Source organism: Salmo salar, chromosome 21 (genome assembly GCF_965601325.2).
Source record: "Salmo salar chromosome 21, fSalSal1, whole genome shotgun sequence".
Lineage (NCBI taxonomy): Eukaryota > Metazoa > Chordata > Actinopteri > Salmoniformes > Salmonidae > Salmo > Salmo salar.
In genome coordinates, this window is record NC_138311.1 from 23,902,501 (window position 1) to 23,925,237 (window position 22,737).

Below are 22,737 nucleotides of genomic sequence, written 5' to 3' on the forward strand. Positions count from 1 at the left end.
CCTGCACGGTGTTGGGCTGTAAGCACAACCCCCACCTGTGGACGTCGGGCCCTCATACCACCCTCATGGAGTCTGTTTCTGACTGTTTGAGCAGTCACATGCACATTTGTGGCCTGCTGGAGGTCATTTTGCAGGGCTCTGGCAGTGCTCCTCCTGCTCCTCCTTGCACAAAGGCGGAGGTAGCGGTCCTGCTGCTGGGTTGTTGTCCTCCTACGGCCTCCTCCACGTCTCCTGATGTACTGGCCTGTCTCCTGGTAGCGCCTCCATGCTCTGGACACTACGCTGACAGACACAGCAATCCTTCTTGCCACAGCTCGCATTGATGTGCCATCCTGGATGAGCTGCACTACCTGAGCCACTTGTGTGGGTTGTAGACTCCGTCTCATGCTACCACTAGAGTGAAAGCACCGCCAGCATTCAAAAGTGACCAAAACATCAGCCAGGAAGCATAGGAACTGAGAAGTGGTCGGTGGTCACCACCTGCAGAACCACTCCTTTATTGGGGGTGTCTTGCTAATTGCCTATAATTTCCACCTGTTGTCTATTCCATTTGCACAAAAGCATGTGAAATGTATTGTCAATCAGTGTTGCTTCCTAAGTGGACAGTTTGATTTCACAGAAGTGTGATTGACTTGGAGTTACATTGTGTTGTTTAAGTGTTCCCTTTATTTTTTTGAGCAGTGTATATATATAGATATATATATATATATATATATATATATATATATATATTTTTTTTTTTTTTTTTTACATAACATTTGCATGACAATGTTATCATTACCCAAAATTCCAGAACAACCCTCGTATTATATAATTGGGCTCATTCAGACAGTATAAGGATCATCATGCACGCAGCATAACCGACATGCCAGCAAGAAAAACTATTAATAGTCAAGTGGATCATTAGCAAGATGGAATTGCCTGTTTCATAGTGCTGTTATGTCACCTATGACCCTGTCCACTTTGTTCAGATGTTGAAATCAAGTGGCCTACCTTTGAGTGCACAAAACATTAACAACATTAAGTTCCTAATGTTTGGTATACTCAGTGTATATTTCCCAGAATGAGAACGTGTTGACAAATCCTTATACAAATGTTTCATGCTTATTGCACATTTATAAAACCGACTAGACAGCTAGTATAACAGTCTATGCCTAAAATGCTGCAAGCAGAACGTGATGCAACAAACTGAACATTCATTTTCCAGAATCATTGTTCATTGATATTAAAATTTTAGCAGTGTCTGCTCTGCGCATAATATGTGCAGTTGAGACATAAGGGTATCATTAGAAAAGATAACTTCTCCTCTACTACAGTAAAATAATCCTCTACTACAGTAAAATAATGTCTCTGTGTGTTTCGGTGTCCACAGTGCATTCGGAAAGAATCCAGACCCCTTCCATTTTACCACATTTTGTTATGTTGCAGCCTTATTCTAAAATGTATTCAATTATATTTTTTCCTCAATCTACACACAATATCCCATAATCAGAAAGAAAAAATACAGGTTAAGAATTTTTGCAAATTGAAATACCTTATTTATATAAGTATTCAGACCCTTTGCAATGAGATTCGAAATTGAGCTCAGGTGAATCCTGTTTCCGTTGATCAACCTTGAGATTTTTCAGAGCAAAAATCAAGCCATGAGGTCGAAAAAATGTGTCCGTAGAGCTCCGAGACAAGATTGTGTCGAGGCACAGATCTGGAGAAGGGTACCAAAATAATTCAGCAGCATTATAGGTCTCCAAGAACACAGTGGCCTCCATCATTCTTAAATGGAATTAGCTTGGAACCACCAACACTCCTTCCTAAAGCTGGCCGCTTGGCCAAACTGAGCAATCGGTTTGAATGGCCTTGGTGAGGGAGGATGGTTACTGACAGAGCTCCTCTGTGGAGATGGGAGAAGCTTCCAGAAGGACAACCATCTCTGCAACACTCCACCAATCAGGCCTTTATGGTAGAGGGGCCAGACGGAAGCCACTCCTCAGTAAGTCACGGCAGCCCGCTTGGAGTTTGCCAAAAGGCACCTGAAAGGTCTCTTAGACCATGAGAAACAAGATTCTCTGGTCTGATGAGGCCAAGATTGAACTCTTTGGCCTAAATGCCAAGTGTCACGTCTGGAGGAAACAGGACACCATCCTTACAGTGAAGCAAGTATGGTGGTATCAGCATCATGCTGTGGAGATGTTTTTCAGCGGCAGGGACTGGGAGACTAGTCAGGATCGAGGCAAAGATGAATGGACAAAGTACAGAGAGATCCTTAATGAAAACCTGCTCCAGAGTGCTCAGGACCACAGACTGGGGTGAAGGTTCACCTTCCAACAGGACAATGACCCAAAGCCAAGACATTGCAGGAGTGGCGTCGGTACAAGTCTCCGAATGTCCTTGAGTGGCCAAGCCAGAACCCGGACTTGAACCCGATCTAACATCTCTGGAGAGACCTGAAAATAGCTGTGCAGCGACACTCCCCATCCAACCTGACAAAGCTTGAGAGGATCTGCAGAGAAGAAGAATGGGAGAAATTCCCCAAATACAGGTGTGCCAAGCTTGTAGTGTCATACCCAATTAGAGTCAAGGCTGTAATTGCTGCCAAAGGTGCTTCAACAAAGTACTGAGTGAAGGGTCTGTATACTTATGTAAATGTTTAGTTGATTTTTAATAAACTTGCAAACATTTCTGAAAACCTGTTTTTGCTTTGTCATTATTGGGTATTGTGTGTAGATTGATCAGGGGAAAAAATTATTTAACCCAGTTTAGAATTAGGCTGTAACGTGGGAAAAGTAAAGGGGTCCAAATACTTTCTAAATGCACAGCATGACCGATTCTGTTGGACCAAACCTCAAATGCAAATAGCGAGTTGAAACCACTTGTCAGAGAAGAAGAAGTGATCTCTCATCTTTGTTGTGTGAGTGGTAGGGGAGGGGCATGGTGTGTGTGTGTGCAAACAGAGAGGAAGAGGCAAAGCGAGAGGTTTCATGCTCGCCAAAATAAGCCCAATGCATTTGTATTTTCTTATTTTGGACCTAAACTTCTCGCCTGCCTTTTCCCACCTTTGAGACAATGACTCCCATTGTTACGGTGGAGACATGAGCATCTCGTTATTATATACAGATCTCTAGTGTAAATGGAAAGGTGCTGACAGCACACTAGGAGCATAGGAGACGAGACCAAAAAGACGAGAGCAAGCAGACATAAATACTCATAAAAACGAAGAATATCAATTTTACTTGATTCTTGCGAGTCATCTAGAATATCGCGCAAATACATTAAGTCAATATAGTCACCCTACTCTCCGCTCGGAATAATCACTGAACAAGGAATAAACCGCTTAGGTACCAAAAGCCACACGATGTAAACTCTTACAATGTGTGCTTTGCGTGCAAGACTAATTTAGACAGGTCGCCCAATTCTGATCTGATATTTTTTTCACTAAATTGGTATTTTGACCAATCAGATCAGCTCTGAAAAATATCTGATGTGAAAAGATCTGATTGATCAATACCAATTGGGTGGAAAGAATATCAGATTTGGTCTGCCTGTCGAAACGCAGCCAAAGGGTTAAGGACGAAAATCTGGGATGGATGCGATTCCTACAAGACTACTGCACTCCGTATTCTCCTCCACAATCCCACAGCATTGGCCATCCAGACAGACCTCTCCTAATGTTTTAGATTGAGCAACAACCAAATTCAAACAAAAGCCATTGTTCAGAAAAAAAATCCAATCCTCAGTTTAATATTCATCCAATTGAGATCAGAAGGAAAACAGAGGAAAAGCCTAGGCCTAAGCACTCAAGAATACTGAACAAAAATAAATGCAACAATTTCAAAGATTTTACTGAGTTACAGTTCGTATATAAGAAATCAGTCAATTGAAATTCATAGGGGCCTTAATCTATGGAAAATACAGATATGCATCTGTTGGTCACAGATAACTTTAAAAAAAAGTAGGGGCGTGGATCAGAAAACCAGTCAGTATCTGGTGTGACCACTTGCCTCATACAGTGTGACATCTTCGCATAGAGTTGATCAGGCTGTTGATTGTGGCCTGTGGAATATTGTCCCACTCCTCTTCAACGGCTGTGCGAAGTTACTGGATATTGGCGGGAACTGGAACACGTGATTGTACACGACGATCCAGAGCATCCCAAACATGCTCAATGGGTGACATGTCTGGTGCGTATGCAGGCCATGGAACTGGGAGATTTTCAGCTTCCAGGAATTGTGTACAGAACCTTGAGACATGGGGCCGTGCATTATAATGCTGAAACATAAGTTGAAGGCGGTGGATGAATGACATGACAATGGGCCAGGATCTCATCACAATATCGCTGTCCATTCAAATTGTCATTGATAAAATGCAATTGTGTTTGTTGTCCGTAGCTTATGCCTGCCCATGCCATAACCCCACCGCCACCATGGGGCACTCCGTTTACAACTTTGACATTAGGTGGACTCCAATCAAGTTGTAGAAACATCTCAAGGATGATCAATGAAAACAGGATACACCTGAGATAAATTTCAAGTCTCATAGCAAAGGGTCTGAATACTTATGTAAATAAGCTATCTGTTTATTTGTAATACATTTGCAACATTTTCTAAAAACCTGTTTTCACTTTGTCACTATGGGGTATTGTGTGTAGATTGATGAGGACTTTTTATTTTTATTTAGTCAATTTTAGAATAAGGCTGCAACGTAACAAAATGTGGAAAAGGTCAAGGGGTATGAATACTTTCTGAATGCACTGTATGTAATGGAAATGTGTGACATACTTTACTTGCTGCCTGCTTTTCCTACTGCCATAAACCCTGACCAGAGGAAACTTGTCAATTATTCTACAAACCACATATGCTGGAAATGAGTCATACGTCATTTCTAGTTGGGTCTTATTCTAGATATGTAGGCCTAAAGTGCTGGTGGTGTTGTAGTATTTGAACTCTGGGCACCATACAGCAAAGACAACATGTCTTTCTGAGTTTCAGACAAGAGAGGAAAGGATTTCCTTAAGTAACCATGGGATTGGTTGGCCAGGAAGCCGGAGGTCTTTCATCCCTTTCGCGCTCACTCTTCAAGTCATTCCACCTCAAAGCACAAGAGGATTTACACCCACCATCTCAGATAGTTCCTGTAGTTAGAAATATAAGAATGGAATTCCTGAAACATTATTTTGTTTAAATTATAATAATTGGTCATTTAAAATGTATAGGATTGACTGACTGCATTGCTTCTTTTTATAAGAAACACTGTGTTGAAAATCCCAAAATGTTTGCATAGTCAATTTACACACAGTTCTGACACACACACACTTACCCCACCAGACATGCCACCAGGGGTCTTTTCACAGTCTCAAATTCAAGAAAGCATACAGCATTATATAGAGCCATTATTGCATATTGCTCAAATGAACAGCAAACCTGGTTAAAAAAAAACTGAAAGCCAACATCTAACTGCACAACACCTCTCCCCTATTTGACCTAGATAGTTTTTGCGTATGTATTGAGATGTAGGCTGCAGTGAGTTAGGCTAGGGCAATATATACCATATACCGGGGTATTTCTATCCAGCTCAGGGGTCAAGCTATGCATTTGGTCTGCTAACTTGATAGAGCTAAGTGGCTAGATGTCAAGATCAAGTAGTATTTTTATTTTTCCTTTAGGCAAGTCAGTTTAGAACAAATTCTTATTTTCAATGACGGCCTAGGAACAGTGGTTAACTGCCTTGTTCAGGGGCAGAACGACAGATTTTTACCTTGTCAGCTCGAGGATTCGATCTTGCAACCTTTCGGTTACATGTCCAACGCTCTAACCACTAGGCTACCTGCCGCCCGCAATGGAGCTGCTGCTTGGAGCTGCTGCTTGGAGTATTGCTTTTTCAACTTTTGTAATGCATTTCTTTGAATCTGGTGATTCCCTTGTTCAGAGAAATTAGCCATTGAAGTCACTTGCAATTTTTAGCATAAATTAGTCTTAAAGTATCAAGTTTTGCCCACAGATGCCGCTGTCCCTGCTACTGCCACCACACCCTTTTATACATTTTGCTGGACTCGTGTTTATTCAATGGATCACATAATTTTCTTTGCAACTTTGGGTAGAAAACCAACAGCTTTTGCTCATGATGAAAATATATTGTGTGGTCAAGCCAGTCCTCCATGGAAGCAATTCAGTTTGTATTTCTCTTAGCAACCTAATGCGTCAACCCAAATCTCATTGAATAGTCCCCAAAAAATGGCAGCTCTGAGAGGGCTATCCGTATGGTGAAAGTATTTTCCTACAAGCCCAAAACTTTGATGGAGAAATGGACTAGTGACAAAAAAATGTGACAACCGTAATAAAATACAATGTGTCTTTCAATAAAATTATTAGAAAACGTCTCTATACGTACTGTGGTTAGTGACATTTTCCATTAAACCCAACACCATTGCTAAACACTACACAGTGTGTGTTTGGGCCTTTTTGGGATTAATGTAATAAAAACACAAGACAGCATTAAAATGAATAAAAGGGTGTGGTGGCAGTAGCAGGAGAAGTGGCATCTAGTGGGCAAAACTTGGTACTTTGACTACATTATGGTAAAGATTACAAGCGACTTCAATGGCAAATTTCTCTTAACAAAGAACAAAAACCATCACCAGATTCAAAGGGAATGCGTTAAAGGTTGAAGAAGCAATACTCCAAGCAGCAGCTCTATACTACTTGTCAGACATAGAGAGCTGATACTGTATACTGGTTATTGGGGTGGGATTGACGTGGGGTGATGTTGGCGTTTTACCATTTTATTGGGTTCTTCACAATTATGGTCGAAATCAGATGTTAGGTGCTATATATTTACTGAAGGTTATATGAACCCTATGAATTTAAAATGGCCAATTTAGGTGTAATCAATTAGCTTAATTTCGCAGAGATCAAATTATATTTCAGGAATGCTAATCTTATGTTTCTAACTACAGAAATTTCTGCTGAAATGACACGGAATGACCCCTTTACGATTCTGTTCCAGACCAGCACAGAACGTCTGGACGTGATACGCCTTTTTTCTCTCAGTCTTTGGGAGACCTGCTCAACCACTTCGCAAATCAAAATAAACTTCCTCGAAAATGAAGCCAAACTGCAGACAAATATAATTTCAATAACCAGCCTACAGAAAGACATAGCTTCAACTTCATAGAACAGCTATGATAAAGTTATCTCCATAACTGTTATTCTCCCTCCAGCTGGACCGTACAATCTGGTTTATAACCACACCACACACACTGACCCTGTATGAGCCAACAAAGGCCAGCCGCAGCTCCAGAGGACACATAAGGCCATGAGCCATAATGATGAGTATTGTTTACTCTCTCGGTCCTCTCCACCCAGCTGGAAGCCTGGGCACTGGCTAGTGCTCAGTCTGGCACAACTCAAATATAAATATATTGATTAGAATAGACAGACATGCCTTTCTTTGACATGTCTGATTATCTATTCATGGCACTTCTATCTGCAAAGTCTAGTATGTTGCATCCTCCTGAACACAGGGACGACGCCAGTCCTGCCTGGCAAAGATAGACAATATGACTGGAAATTCAATCTACACAAGTATTGGAACATGAGGGTTTGATCATGCATTCTAACATGATATTTCCTTCATAAAGGCCACCCCTGCTAAGTTGTTGTCAACATCCCCCCCAAAAAAATATTTACATTTTTTGTGCATTTTCTGCCAAGACACCCTTTAAAAGGGACAGTGTGAGATTTTGGCATTTAGGTCCCTTTTTTCGATTTACCCAGTCAGATTAACTCATGGATACAATGTGTTTTTACAGTTTGAAGGAAGTTGCCAACTAGTGTTAAAGCAAGTGCTAACTAGGGTTAGCGCAATGACTGGAATACTATGGGAACAGTTCATGTTGACTTCCAGTCATGGGAACAACTAGCATGCTAGCTGTTCCTGTAGACCAGGGGTCAGCAACCTAAGGCACGCAAGCCAGCCTTGGCACGCGAGGGTATTTGCCTTGGCACGCCAATGCTTGGCAAGTCACCCCATCCCCCCCCCCAAAAAATAATAAAAATATTAAATTATATAGGCGGCACTGAAGATGAGACTAGTTTTCACATGGCTAACAGCTAGCAAACCTTGTTATTATTTTTTTTTAAGTTAAGGGCACAAAATGTCATCAGCAAAGAAAAATAAGGCAAACGTCCGCTCATTTATTGCCTCTGATTCCTTTTACTTTAGGTCCAGGCTGTATGCGCTCTGTTGTAAAATTGCTGTTTGTCAGACATCAAGTGCACATTGCATTTTGAAACGAGACATGCGGACCAGGCAGAAGGAATCAAGAGGACCGTGTCCAGGTATGAAAAGCAAGGCACTGTGTTAACAAAAGTTTAAAAAAATAAAAATAAATTGTGCAGTGCATTGCTAAACATGGAAAACCATTTATTACATTGATGGGGAATATATCAAGGAGGCTTTCCTCAGTAGTTCACAGGGTTTATTTGATGGATTGCCTAACAGACACAATCTTCTCAAAGATAAGACATGCATGTGTCTGCCAGAACTGTTGAAAGGCATGTTCCCAAAATAGCTGAAAAGGTAAAGGAGTTGCAAACTGTAGAGTTAAAAGATGCACCTGTGTTTGGCTCTTAATGAGAGTGTGGATGTGAACGACATTACACATCTGGCAGTTGTTGCAAGATACTGTGACAGAGCAGGTATGCAAGTAGCTGCTTTGTCTAAAACCCATACATGGTAACACTAAAGGGGAAGGTGTAGCAAAAAAGCCTTCACGGATCATTTTGAGGAGAGGTGTCGATATTAAGAACATATTCACTATTACAACTAACTGTGCCCCCGCTATGGTGGGGAAACAGGATTCGTAAGGCTGATTGAAGATATGATTGGCCACCCCGTGGTTAAATTTCACTATCATTCACCAAGAGAATCTGTGTTCCAAGAATTCAAATTCCGATTTAGGTACTTTAATGGCTACTGTAATTAAAATTGTGAATTCCCTTGTTGCTCGCTCATATGTCACAGTGTCAGTCACTGCTGGAAGAGCTTGAACAAATCCACAAAGACTTGCCTCTCCACTGCAGTGTCAGGTGGTTAAGTGGAGGGAAGGTTCTGGAACGGTTCGTGGAGTGTTAGGATACAGTTGAAGCCTTTCTGGCTACAAAAAAGGGCCAAAACTACCCAGAGCTTGAGGATGAGGATTGGCTTGTAAAACTGGATGTTTCTCACTGACATAACAGGTCACCTCAATGAGCTCAACCTGTGCCTGCAGGGTGCAGGCCAGACAGTGCTGGATCTGTTCCATGCACGTAAGGCATTCACTGCCAAGCTAGAAGTCTACTTGCGGGATATTCAAAGTGGAAAGTTCAGCTACTTCAAGCAACTCAAAGGGCTGCCAACGTGACACTGTCAGTACATGGGGATGCTGTACAAGGGGGTGCTGAAGTCCGAGTTCTCTGTCCGATTTTCAAGCCACATCTTTTTTGACGAAGCCAGAGAACTTTGAGGAGAGCAACTTGGGTCTGTCTGTGTTTCAGTGGATAGGGACCGAGGACTCTAAATTCAGCTGTTCTAGCTCAAGGCAACCTCCCTTTGGTCCTCAAAATTCACAGCGCTGCGCAATGAACATGAAGACAGAGAAATCAGGGGGCCTCCATTATCCACAGTTGGGAGAGCCTGCCAGTGAAAGATGACAGCCTGCAGAAGGTTGCATGTGTAATGCTTTCAGTATCTGGATCCATATATCTATGTGAACAGATCTTTTCACACATTAAGTCGATCCCCTCACGCAGCCAGCTGACAACAGACCACTCGGAAGCCTGTGTGCAGCTACAAGTCTCCAAATATGGCGCAGATATGTGGCTCAGCAATGGGAAGCAGAGACAAGAACCACACTAAAAAAATCAGTAAGATGGGATTTTCAATACAAAATTATATAACCTTGTGATGTACATGGCAGTACATTTCAGTAAGTAGTAATGTGAACGTGTGTGTGTGTGTTGCAGAGGATTTGGAATAAGATATTGGGGAGACAGGAGACTGAGTAGGCTACAATTCTCAGCAGCAGACATGGACTTGATAATACGGAAATAAGTCATTTTTTTTATTACATTCAGTTATGTTTAGGGCTGTCGGTAGGCCTAACAGTCATCTCAGTTGTTTTTGTGAACTGAACTTTGTATTTTGCAATAAAATGTTATTTTTAAATCACATTTTTTATTCAGCCTTTTTAGTTCTGTAGCCTGTTTTAATGGAACTGTTCCACAAAAATGCAAGTAATGAGGTGCAATTTATACACATTATTAACAAAGACGTATAAACTCACATTTCCAAGTGTTGTAGCAAAATTTCCATAGAAAAACAATTGAAACGTCTGATAAATGCAATTGAAAAAGGCAAGGAAGTGTCACATCACAAAGACATGATGATTCTATCTTGATGAAAACACAAAGGAATATTGTCCATAAATCAAAACACTAAAACGTATTAAAGCCACTAAATTCAGGCCATCGAGTGACAATAAGGACGACTTCAAATGCCGATATCAAAATGACCATTGCATTAACACTGCTAACCACAAAAGCATATTTCAGGCAAACACACATTATGCATTAAGAGGCATAACATCAAAGGAATTACTTACAATCAAGGATGCATGCCAAACAAATTCGACCAAACAATGGCAAAAAAAAAAAAACACTAAGTACAATAGAAAGATCTATAAATGCGTTTTAAAAGGAGTGAAGACCACGCTGGATTCAACACCTTGGACAGAGCCTTGGTGCAGCTTTGCTCATCTGGGCTCCCGAGCAGTCTAAGACACTGCATCTCAGTGCAAGAGGTGTCACTGGTCCGAATCCAACCCAGGCTGTATCACATCCGGCCGTGATTGGGAGTCCCATAGGGCTGTGCACAATTGGCCCAGCATCGTCCGGGTTTGGCCACCATTGTAAATAAAAATTTGTTCTAAACTGACTTGCCTAGTTAAATAAAAAAAAATCTGATGTAGGTAGGCCTATAGTGGAGGTCTGTGGTGCTAACTGAAAGCTCCTCTGTTTAACAAGGTATGGAATTCTTCAGTTTCTTGGCAATTAGACATTCAATAGACAATTAGTTGTACTGCACATATGAAAATCATAGCTGGCATGCAGGTCAGTAGAAATGGTAGGATAACTTCTAAAATTGGCACTAGACACAAAAGAGGTTGCTGTAGACTTAGTCATTACACCAACGCTAGATAGCAACTGGTTGCAAAACTACCTACAACTTCCTTCAATCTGCACGCAGAGACATAAAAATAGTATCCATGATGACTTCATCTGACTAAGTAGCCAAAATCTTGCACTATCCCTTCAAGATAGGAGTGACAAGTTGCAACTTATGTATAGCAAACAGCAAGCAGTCGCACAAATGAGAGCCAGGAGCACACAGCTGTCAGCCCAGCCAGTAAGGACATTTTGAGGATACTGAAACAGACATTTCCTGTTCTTTCTGCAGGTGGCCACTGACGTCAGAAACATGCCATTAAACTGCTTCTACTAAAATATATTTCCTAGCCTAGAAAGCCCAGCTCAAAACAACATTATGATGTAGGCTACAGTTGGATTACCATTCATTTCAATCAATAACTGTGTATTGAAAATGAAACCATACTGAATGGCATTGTTAGACACGGTGGTCATCCTCTGTTCAACATCTTTCAGTCTCTCACTGGAAGGCTAATAACACAGAAATGCTGTTGCGGCCTGTCGGGCTAGCTAGCACTCTAAACATCACTGGCTGGCTATGCCATGTTATGAAATGGGCCTTTAACTACAGCTATATCACGGATGACATGGGCCACAAGACAGTAATGGCCAAACTGACAGTCTACTCCTAAATCAGACTCCGATATTAGCCATGTCCATGATGACATTGGAGGTAACAAATAAATAAATGCTACTGATCTAGTTAGCTAGCTGATTAGCTATGTATGTCTTCCATCATGATGGTAAGATCACTAGCTACGAAAACAATCACTGGATAGGTAGTTTAACTATCATTTTTCAAGGACGTTGACCAGTAATTGATAAGCTTGTTGACGCACTCGTTCACAAGTTATACAAATAAATATTACAATTGACCCTACACGTCCATGATTCTGCTGCTTCATCTTTGCTAGCTAGCTATCTAGATACATAAAATACTTCGAACACGATCAACATGTCAACTTATCTAGCTAACGTTAGGTTGGCTGTGATCTGAGTTGATTCATAAAGGAAATAAATATCTTATTCTTTAGTCAGAAATGGCATATCTTTAAACATCGCAAATCGAAGACGTTGGTAAAAACCGCTAGTTAGCTAAATTAGGAAGCTAACAACACTCCTATACGGCTAATATGACTTATAGAAAGCCTGATATCGCAGTGCGAACTGCCCCTTGAAGGCCTAGTTTCTAATCGCAGTTTTCCGGGCCTTTGGCCTGACCAACTAGCGTTAACTAACCGTTGATGCAAATTCACTTGGGTACGGATAGGTAGCTAGATATCTGGATAGATTTACAGACACATACAGAATTGCTCGTTATGAAATATTTGCATTCAGCAGAATAGGGGCTAGTTAGCTAACTCGATAACGTGAGCTAGCTAACTGAGCTAACTGTAGTTATGTAGCTAATGTTAGCTACTGTAGTTGTTTTGGAGTAGGCCGCGCAACCACGTCAATAGAGAAATAATTTTATGTGGTACTAGCTAACGTTAGCTCACCTAGCCAACATTGACTAGTTAGCTTATGTCACTGTGCGACATTTCACGATTGAAACCATATTAAAACTCAGACATTAGGGTTCAGGGTGGGGAACCGCCTGCCATTACCTAGATAACTTAAACGTCAACTAACTACTAACAAGCAAACGAACATTATCTGGCTGATATCGACCCGGATTTCAACAATGTTAGCTAGTTGTTTAGCGATCTATATCCACATTGAAGACCCGTTTTCCCTGCTCTGACAGTGGGTGAGTCAGTAAACTTAGCTAAGTAGCTAGCCAACGTTAGCTACCTTCTTCCAGAACCAACTAACTTAACACGTTTACAATCCAAGTTGAATTCTTCAATGATTAAAGACGTGTATCAATGTATTTCAGTCCAATAAAATGTCAAACAAAAGAAATAGCTAGCTAATGTTACCAAGTCAGCTGCCATACCCACACTACACCAATTGACAATGTTAAGAGCGCAAGCTAAGTTAGCTAGCAAACTAGCTGCTAACAACTTACCAGGAATTTGATAGGACTTCTCTATTCACGAACTACTCCAGCCTTGACGATTGTGTCGTTGTTTATGACAAATGTGTCCTATATACTGCTATTTCATATGAAGCTCAACTGTCTGTTAGAATAACCTGGTTCCTTGGGGTTTTTTTGTCATATCTTGGGTGTTTTTCCTGCGTCACCAGCGCGGTAGCAGCCCCCCCGTCTCTATCTAGTCAGTTCGGTCCTAGCCAGTCAGTCACAACTTGCTGCTAGTAGAGAACCGCTTCAACATGGCGGAAGCACAGCCCTGAACAACGTCGCTGGTGAAAACAGATGTCAAACGCCTTTCGAACTCCAACCGTCAACATTAGTTAGCGAGCCAACTACTAGCTCTTCTGTGTGGAATCACTTCACAAATGGAACCCGTGCTGAATGGTCAAAAATCCATACAATGTAGAAGGTTGACTCTAACCCCGATATTGGATTCGCTTATCCAGGATTTTATTTAAACCCCGTTTTCAACGCTTAATGAACCAACAAGGGGTTTTGTAGGCCTACATATCGCCTCCTACTGTCATGGATCTGTTGTTGAGTCTGTTGGTCAGATATTCAACAATAAAAATCAGGGGACATTGAAAACATGTAAATTGGGCAGAGATAAGTATTTATAGATGAATATGATCTATCATAAATGGTGTATTATTGGGCTAATAAGACACATTTCAATTGGCCCAAGGAGTAAAAACTAAGGCTCTGTTCAAATACCAGTAGGACACTTTGAAATACATCCCTTCCTTTATTCTTTCATGTGGGTGATTACTGATCTGACATGATTAGTGAAATCAATGCATTCTTCAATGAAGCAATTATTTTAATTTGAACAAGGCCCTCAAAATGTGTCCCCTTCCAGGGACAGCAGGTCCCCTTGGCCCTTCCCAAGAGTGGTTGCCAGAAGATACCAAACCTACCTTTACGATTTTTTATACTGTGTTGCACTGAGGTCGGAACGCAATCATGGTTATATTAAGACACCGTTTGTAATGGCAGTGTCAGCCAATCACCTCCTTTGTTGTTCAACGCGACGTGCCATTCCATAATTGCTGCTGTGGCTACTTCTTGTTAGCGTGAGGACGAAAAGGGCAGTTTTCTGGGAAAACTAGCAGTATTTCAATCTTCTCGGTGGATAAAGGTAAAATTTGGAGTCCAGTGGCATATCCCAGCCCTGCATTGAGGTACATTTTCTTACCCATATCTCGTTCCAGCTCCATAGTGTCTTAATGTAACCATGACTGCATTCCAACCTCAGTGCAGTTCAGTGTAAACAGTCATAAAGTAGGTTCGTTATCTTCTGGCAACCACTCTTGGGAAGGGCCAAGGGGTCCCGCTGCCCCTGGAATCATCTTGCAACAAGAGGGCTAGCCTTCGAACACGTATCTGTAGAATGCGAGGAGGATGCTGGTACATCAGCTCATAGACAGATGAGGAGGGGTCAGGTTACTCAACTTTGTCTCTCACTCTGTGTGTGTGTCTGTGTGAAAAAGGCAAATGTTTAGATAGTGTTCACCTCATTTGCTTGATGTATTGAGCCCCTCTAAATTGCTGAAGATCCCTAGGTTACAGTTCATATAATGAAAACAGTCAATTGAAATAAATAAATTAGGCCCTCATCTATGAATTTCACATTAATGGGAAAACAGATATGCATCTGTTGGTCATAGATACAGTACCTAGGGCGTAGATCAGAAAACCAGTCAGTGTCTGGTGTGACCACCATTTGCCTCATGCAGCGCGACACATCTTCTTCACATAGAATTGATCAGGCTGTTGATTGTGGCCTGTGGAATGTTGTCCCACTCCTCTTCAATGGCTGTGCGAGATTGCTGGATATTGGCGGGAACTTGAACACTCTGTCGTACACGTCAATCCAGAGCATACCAAACATGCTCAGTCGGTGACATGTCTGGTGTGTATGCAGGCATGAAAGAACTGGAACATTTTCTGCTTCCAGAAATTGTGTACAGATCCTTGCGACATGGGGCCTTCCATGAAACATGAGGTGATGGCGGCAGATGAATGGCACGACAATGGGAGTCAGGTTCTCGTCATGGTATCTCTGTGCATTCAAATTGTCATTGATAAAATGCAACTGTGTTTGTTGTCCGTAGCTTATGCCTACCCATACCATAACACCACCGCCACCATGGGGCACTCTGTTCATAACATTGACATCAGCAAACCCCTCGCCCACACAACGCCATACACATACTCTGCAGTTGTGAGGCCGGTTGGACGTCCTGCAAAATTCTCTAAAACAACGTTGGAGGTGGCTTATGATAGATAAATTAACATTAAATTATCTGGCAACAGCTCTGTTGGACATTCCTGCAGTCAGCATGCCAATTGCACATTCCCTCAAAACTTGAGACATTTTGTTGTGTGACAAAACTGCACATTTTACAGTGGCCTTTTATTGTCCCCAGAACCAACTTCTTGATATGCAACACTTGTCAGGTGGATGGCTTATCTATGCAAAGGAGAAACGCTCACTAACAGGGTTGTAAACAAATTTGTGCACAATAGTTGAAATAAATAAGCTTTTTGTGCGTATGGAACATTTCTGTGATCTTTTATTTCAGCTCATGAAACATGGGACCAACACTTTACATGGTTCGTTTTTGTTTTTGTTCATTGTAGAGGAAGATGAAAGGAAATACTCAAAGACTTGAAGTCCAGTGTACAATTACCTTTGGTTGGGATCAGAGACCTGCACCATATGAATGAATGAACTATGAACTACTGTTGGGAGACAACAGCTAGAGAAAGCGCTCAACTGCTGACTCACTGGACAGCCATAGTCCAGCGGCTAGAGCGGGATTAACCCCTGCACACACATTTCCCCTCTATAGCTGTGTGTGTGTGTGTGTGTGTGTGTGTGTGTGTGTGTGTGTGTGTGTGTGTGTGTGTGTGTGTGTGTGTGTGTGTGTGTGTGTGTGTGTGTGCCTGTTTGTGGGTGCATATGTGTGGATAATTGTTTGTGTGTGTTCCAGCACTTTCCCTTTATCTCTTTTGTGCATCAACCCTCATGCCTGTCCTCTGTCCTGTCAGTGGTTTGACATTTCAGCCAGGGAACAGTTGTTCTTGAAATCTACAAGTAGGTGAAGCAATCTGGTAAATCCATAATCTGACCATAATCTGCTTTCTCTGTTCTCCCTAGAGCTTTGTCACTTTTCCAGACAAGGCAGCCATGTAATGCAATAAGAGACTTTGACAGTTTACTTCCAAAACACTATGTCCATTTTTACCAATGTGCTCTTTCTTTTTAAGAAGTTACCAAATAGTTGATTTGGCCACATCCAATGTTTTTGCTATCTCTCTGATGGGTTTGTTTATATTTTTCAGCCTAATGATGGCTTGTTTCACTGGCAGTGACAGCTCTTCGGACTTCATGTTGAGGGTTAACAACAACAGATTCCAAATGCAAATGCCACACTTGAAATCAACTCTAGACATTGTATCTGCTTAATTGTAAATTAACTAATGAGGGAATAATACACACCTGGTCATGGAACAACTGAGCAGCCAATTGTCCCATTACTTTTGGTCCCTTAAAAAGGGGGGACCACATATACAATGTGCTGTAATTCCTACACTGTTCACCCGATTTGGATGTCGGAAGTTTACATACACTTAAGTTGGAGTCATTAAAACTTGTTTTTCAACCACTCCACAAATTTCTTGTTAACAAACTATAGTTTTGGCAATTCGGTTAGGACATCTACTTTGTGCATGACACAAGTAATTTTTCCAACAATTGTTTACAGACAGATTATTTCACTTATAATTCACTGTATCACAGTGATTCCAGTGGGTCAGAAGTTAACATACACTAAATTGACAGTGCCTTAAAACAGCTTGGAAAATTCCAGAAAATGATGTCATGGCTTTAGAAGTTTCTGATAGGCTAATTGACATAATTTGAGTCAGTTGGAGGTGTACCTGTGGATGTATTTCAAGGCCTACCTTCAAACTTAGTGCCTTTTTGCTTGACATCATGGTAAAATCAAAAGAAATCAGCCAAGACCTCATAAAAAAAATTGTAGACCTCCACAAGTCTGGTTAATCCTTGGGAGCAATTTCCAAACGCCTGAAGGCACCACGTTCATCTGTACAAACAATAGTACGCAAGTATAAACACCACTCCAAAACCGCCATAAAAAAGCCAGACTACGGTTTACAACTGCACATAGGGACAAAGATCGTACTTTTTGGAGAAATGTCATCTGGTCTGATGAAACAAAAAGAGAACTGTTTACAATTATCATGTTGTGGGGTGCTTTGCTGCAGGAGGGACTGGTGCACTTCACAAAATAGATGGCATCATGAGGATGGAAAATTATGTGGATATATTGATGCAACATCTCAAGACATCAGTCAGGAAGTTAAAGATTGGTCGCAAATGAGTCTTCCAAATGGACAATGACCCCAAGCATACTTCCAATGTTGTTGCAAAATGGCTTAAGGACAACAAAGTCAAGGTATTGGAGTGGCCATCACAAAGCCTTGACCTCAATCGTATAGAAGATTTGTGGGAAGAACTGAAAAAGAGTGTGTTCTGAGCAAGGAGGCCTACAAACCTGACTCAGTTACACCAGCTCTGTCAGGAGGAATGGGCCAACATTCACCCAACTTATTGTGGGGAACTTGTGGAAGGCTACCTGAAATGTTTGACCCAAGTTAAACAATTTAAAGGCAATGCTACCAAATACTAATTGAGTGTATGTCAACTTCTGACCCACTGAGAATGTGATGAAAAAAATACAATCTGAAATAAATCATTCTCTCTACTATTATTCTAACATTTCACATTCTTAAAATAAAGTGGTGATCCTAACTGACCTAAGACAGGGAATTTTGACTAGGATTAAATGTCAGGAATTGTGAAAAACGGAGTTTAAATGTATTTGGCTAAGGTGTATGTTAACTTCTGACTTCAACTGTAAATATCTTCAAATTAAACCTGAAATTCTGCAGTTTCAGCTCATATTCATTATTTAATTTCAACTCCAATATGCTGTGGTAGACAGCTAAAATGATAATAACTTGGTCAATGTCCAAATATTTATGGACCTGACTAAAATCAATTAATAAAGAGTCTGAGAACAATAATATATTACACACACATGAAGGTACCCATAATAAATAATTTCTGATGACAAAAAACACAGAAAGTAAAAAGAATTGTGGATTGTGCGTTTTGGAAATGAACACAGTGTTTTTATGATTATCTTGTTTGGTTCACAGTTAGATTATGTGTTAATGTTTTGATTGCCATGTTATTTTGCTGCCATGTCATATTGACATAAAGCTATGTATCATCCTGTGAAAATGAAATGGAAGGGAATGGAAAAGTAATTCCTATTTCCTGCCTCTGGGAATTGATGATTCAGCAGTTATTCAAATCAGAATTCCATCATGGATTATGTTGGCAGTGGCAGCGTCAGTGGGAAAGGTATTAACATTTCCACCCTGCCACTGCCAACATAATCCATGTCTTGTCATGCTTTTCTTTATCACCAGCCAGTTTCAGGTCCATGAGGAATTGAAATGAATTGAATCACATAACTTTAATTTATTTTTCATTTATCCATTTTTTTATAGGCACAATACACATCCATCTTCAAATATATAACATTTTATACCTGTGTGTCTATTTGTTCTGTCCTGTATTTTGTTTTGTCTGTGTGTTCTCCTCAGGGACAAATAAGGTGCATCTGTTATATGATCTATCTTACTAAAATGTCATGCACACTATCCCATACGAAATGACAGGGCATATTATAGAAGTCGTTTAAACAGTTAAAATACCTTAATTATCGCTCACAAAACCACTGGCGCTGATCAGGAGCCAGTTTGATTGTTTATGGTCTGAACTAATTGACAAATAATCTAGTGAATGAATACTGATCTTGGAACAGCAGAGTAAATTCTCACGAGGGACTCCTTCCATTGTTTCTCTAAAATCCGTATCCGGGTCTTCCTTTCCACCAAACCGTGATCACTTCCCGTCAGACTGCAAACATGGCGGTTGAACAGCATTGAATCTTTAATGTAATAAGCAATTAAAACGCGGGTATTTGCGACTTTTTTATGGGGCGAAGTCGCCAAGCCCCTACTAAATAACTATTTTGCGCGAAATGGTGTAGAATACGTGTAAGATTTGTACCAGTTCAAAGTAATTGCGAGTCGATAGTTAAAACATTTTTCGGTGTCCATCCGTAGAGCTTGCGTTATTTTAAAATGGCTCCGGTGCAGATTGGATCAGATGGGCAACTGGTCCCTATCGGGGGTCCCACCTCGGCCACCCAGCCGCCACCTACCGGACCCCCGGCCACCGAAGGGGTCCGGCTGAGCCTGTTGATTGAGTTTCTCCTGCAGAGGACCTACCATGAAATCACCCTGTTGGGTGAACTGTAAGTCATGACGAGACCCCGTTCAATGCAGTTGAGATTCCTTCATTTTCATAGTGATTTCATAAATCGTGGTAAAATTACTTAATACCTGAAAGTTACCAATACTGTTTCTGTCTTTCTTGCAGTCTTCCCAGAAAAACAGACATGGAAAGGTATGTGTGTTTCTTGTTTCACTGGGTGTACTCACTGATGAAATTGACTTGTCAAATTGGGAGTGTTGTTGTATGTGACATCTTCTTTTGCCTGTATTTTCTACTGTTTCTTACAGAAAAATCGAGATTGTCCAGTTTTCCAGTCGGACCAGGCAGCTGTTTGTGCGTCTCCTTGCCCTAGTGAAATGGGCCAGCAACGCCGGGAAGGTGGAGAAGTGTGCGGTATGTATGCTAAGCTGTTCGTACTCTACACCAAACACTCTCAAAGTGGGCATAGACGACCAGATACTATCTTGAGTTATGCACATAACTCTCACCTTTTCACATAAAACTTTTCATAATTTTCCCCACTGACATCAATGCAGTGTTTTATGTTTAACTTTGATTTAGGCCTACTTGCACATAATTCAAAATAATAGTAAGTACAATCATAAGCTAAGCTAGCCTGACCTTTAACCCCTAACCTCCTGTTTTCATGGTAACAGATGATCTCCAGCTTTCTGGACCAGCAGGCCTTCCTATTTGTGGACACGGCTGATAGGCTGGCATCGCTGGCAAGGGACGCCCTGGTGCACGCCCGCCTGCCCAGCTTTGCCATCCCATTCGCAATCGACGTGCTCACCACCGGGTCATACCCTCGCCTGCCCACCTGCATACGGGTAAGACACTCCTAACTGGTCTGTGTACACTAATGTGTTCAGTTTCATTTTTTTCTTGTAGTCTATTGTTTTCACCTCTTGACCTGGCCTCTCTTATTTTAATTGTAAGCTGGTTCTCAGTTGACTTGCCTGGTTAAATAATGGTCAAATAGAAAGACACCTGATACCTCTGTGTTCGTAACCCACTATGGTTGAAGTAGCCTCGGTGCCTGTCTAGTTTGGCCAAAAATGCTGTTGTTCATGTATGTACTCTTGTCAGTTGTGTGCGACGTGCACATAATGTACAAACACAGAAAGCTTTAGTAGTGCGTTACCGCCACCAACTGGACTGGAGTGTAGAATAGGGATGGAGAAATCTGAAGCCCTGTTTGGCCCAGTGCATTGACAGCTGTGTGTGTAGGACAAGATCATTCCTCCAGACCCCATCACCAAGGTGGAGAAGCAGACAACCCTGAACCAGCTCAATCAAATCCTTAGACATCGTCTTGTCACGACAGACCTACCACCTCAGCTAGCCAACCTCACCGTGGGTAAGGATGCACACACACACACACACACACACACACACACACACACACACACACACACACACACATATATATATATATAGCTGGCCAACCTCACTGTGTGTGTCTCGTAGCTAATGGGCGTGTGAAGTTCCGTGTGGAGGGGGAGTTTGAGGCCACACTGACGGTGATGGGTGATGACCCAGATATTCCCTGGAGACTGTTGAAGCTGGAGATACTGGTGGAGGACAAGGAGACTGGAGGTAAGATAAACAACACCTGCTTGACCAAGCACCAAACACACAGAACCCACTACTAATGCACCCAATTAAAAAACATAATTGGGAGCACTGATACTACTAACTTAAAAAGTTACAAGCACCACATAACATTTAGCAGCACCAGAAAAATATATATATTTTGAATTGATTGAGATACATATATGCCCAATGTAGGCTATCTTACTTATTTTGAAGCACATCACCTGAAGAATATATCCTTTTTCGTTTCTTTGCCACCAAATGTTTGCATAATGGTAAAGTTACCAGGTTGTTAGATGGATATGGGCAAAACATCTAATTGGGATTTTTCAACCAAATATTGTGATTTAACTTTGATTGTAAATCAAAACACTTGGGTCAACTGTTGGAATCATAGAAATAGAATGATTATTCTAATTCTATGATTGGTGGTGTTTGACATGACGACAAATGATAAGCCATGTAAGAGTTATGACACGGTAGGAACCAAAGTGCTGGTAAGTGTTTCCGAGGGGACCGTAATAGCATTTGAATAGATGCATAGATGTTACATTTAGACAAATATTTTAGAGTATGCTATCTGATTCAGAACATGCCCATTGCATAAACAACATGCCAGTGTTTCTGCTGCGGTCATTTAAATGCGGCGCTGCGCCACGGCAACATTATAGCCGCCATGGCAAAAAAATATTTAACATGAAGAAGAAAATTATGCTGAGGCTCACTTTGAAGATGAAGTCCACGTTTACTTTTCCTCTACAAACCAAACGAGTAATGAATAGAAAAATCTGACTACCCCATAGTAGAATAGTTGATCTATTTACTTAGTCAGCTTGTTGTGTGTACTATGCGAGATAAATATTCCTCTCGAGGTGCATTCAAGTTACGAGTGCCATAGCGAGGGGAAACATGCATTCTGACAAGCAGTCAATGCACAACAAGTCTTGCAATAGTGGGGAAAACAGTTTTGATCCCAGCTTTTGATTCCTACTTTATTTAATTATGTGTTAACTGCATCTTTTTAAACCTGTGGTTTTTAGAAGTGTTACCGCTCTGCAATTTGCTGTGAGTGGAGGTAACTGTAACATGGGTCGGTTGTAGGGTAACTTGGGGTAAAACGCTATCATACCTCAATCTGTTTTTTTGGAGTGACTTACATTTTTTTGATGAGACGGATACAAATTTTAGTTGAGCAAGAGTAGTGGTAACCAGAGAACATGTTGGGGGGGGGGGGGGGGGGATTATGGCATGAAGTGGTTTCTGTGAGAAGTACAGGCAGTGTTATCCCGGGTGGCGGTTTACCCCAAGTTACCCTAACAGGTAGACCTACATTATTTTCACTGTGTTTATGCAAGTTTTTTTTTTAGACATAAAATTCATCAATAGGATGCTAACTAGTTAAAAGATCACATTTGGGATCTAGCTTATAATTATCCCAAAAGGTTAAATGCAGATAGGCAACCCCA

At 41.2% G+C, this 22,737-nt stretch overlaps 2 protein-coding genes across 11 annotated transcripts in view; one reads left to right on the forward strand and one right to left on the reverse strand.

Moving 5' to 3' along the window:
• Positions 1–13,747, reverse strand: part of LOC106581949 (ubiquitin carboxyl-terminal hydrolase 9X) — a 91,225-nt gene extending 77,478 nt beyond the window's left edge. For all 9 annotated transcript variants that reach the window (XM_014164515.3, XM_045704551.2, XM_045704550.2 and 6 more), the window contains exon 1: positions 13,249–13,747. The gene's annotated coding sequence lies outside the window, so the exon portion shown is untranslated. The remainder of the gene's footprint in view (positions 1–13,248) is intronic.
• Positions 13,748–19,264: 5,517 nt separating this feature from the next.
• LOC106581951 (mediator of RNA polymerase II transcription subunit 14) overlaps positions 19,265–22,737 on the forward strand; it is a 43,776-nt gene continuing 40,303 nt past the window's right edge. Inside the window, exons 1-6 of one of the 2 annotated variants that reach the window (XM_014164519.3) lie at positions 19,265–19,694; positions 19,820–19,846; positions 19,963–20,068; positions 20,332–20,505; positions 20,906–21,035; positions 21,146–21,274. In XM_014164519.3, the coding sequence (XP_014019994.1) occupies positions 19,522–19,694; positions 19,820–19,846; positions 19,963–20,068; positions 20,332–20,505; positions 20,906–21,035; positions 21,146–21,274 (739 nt within the window). In that variant the 5' untranslated portion in view covers positions 19,265–19,521. The remainder of the gene's footprint in view (positions 19,695–19,819; positions 19,847–19,962; positions 20,069–20,331; positions 20,506–20,905; positions 21,036–21,145; positions 21,275–22,737) is intronic. The other variant, XM_014164521.3, reaches the window with a different exon arrangement.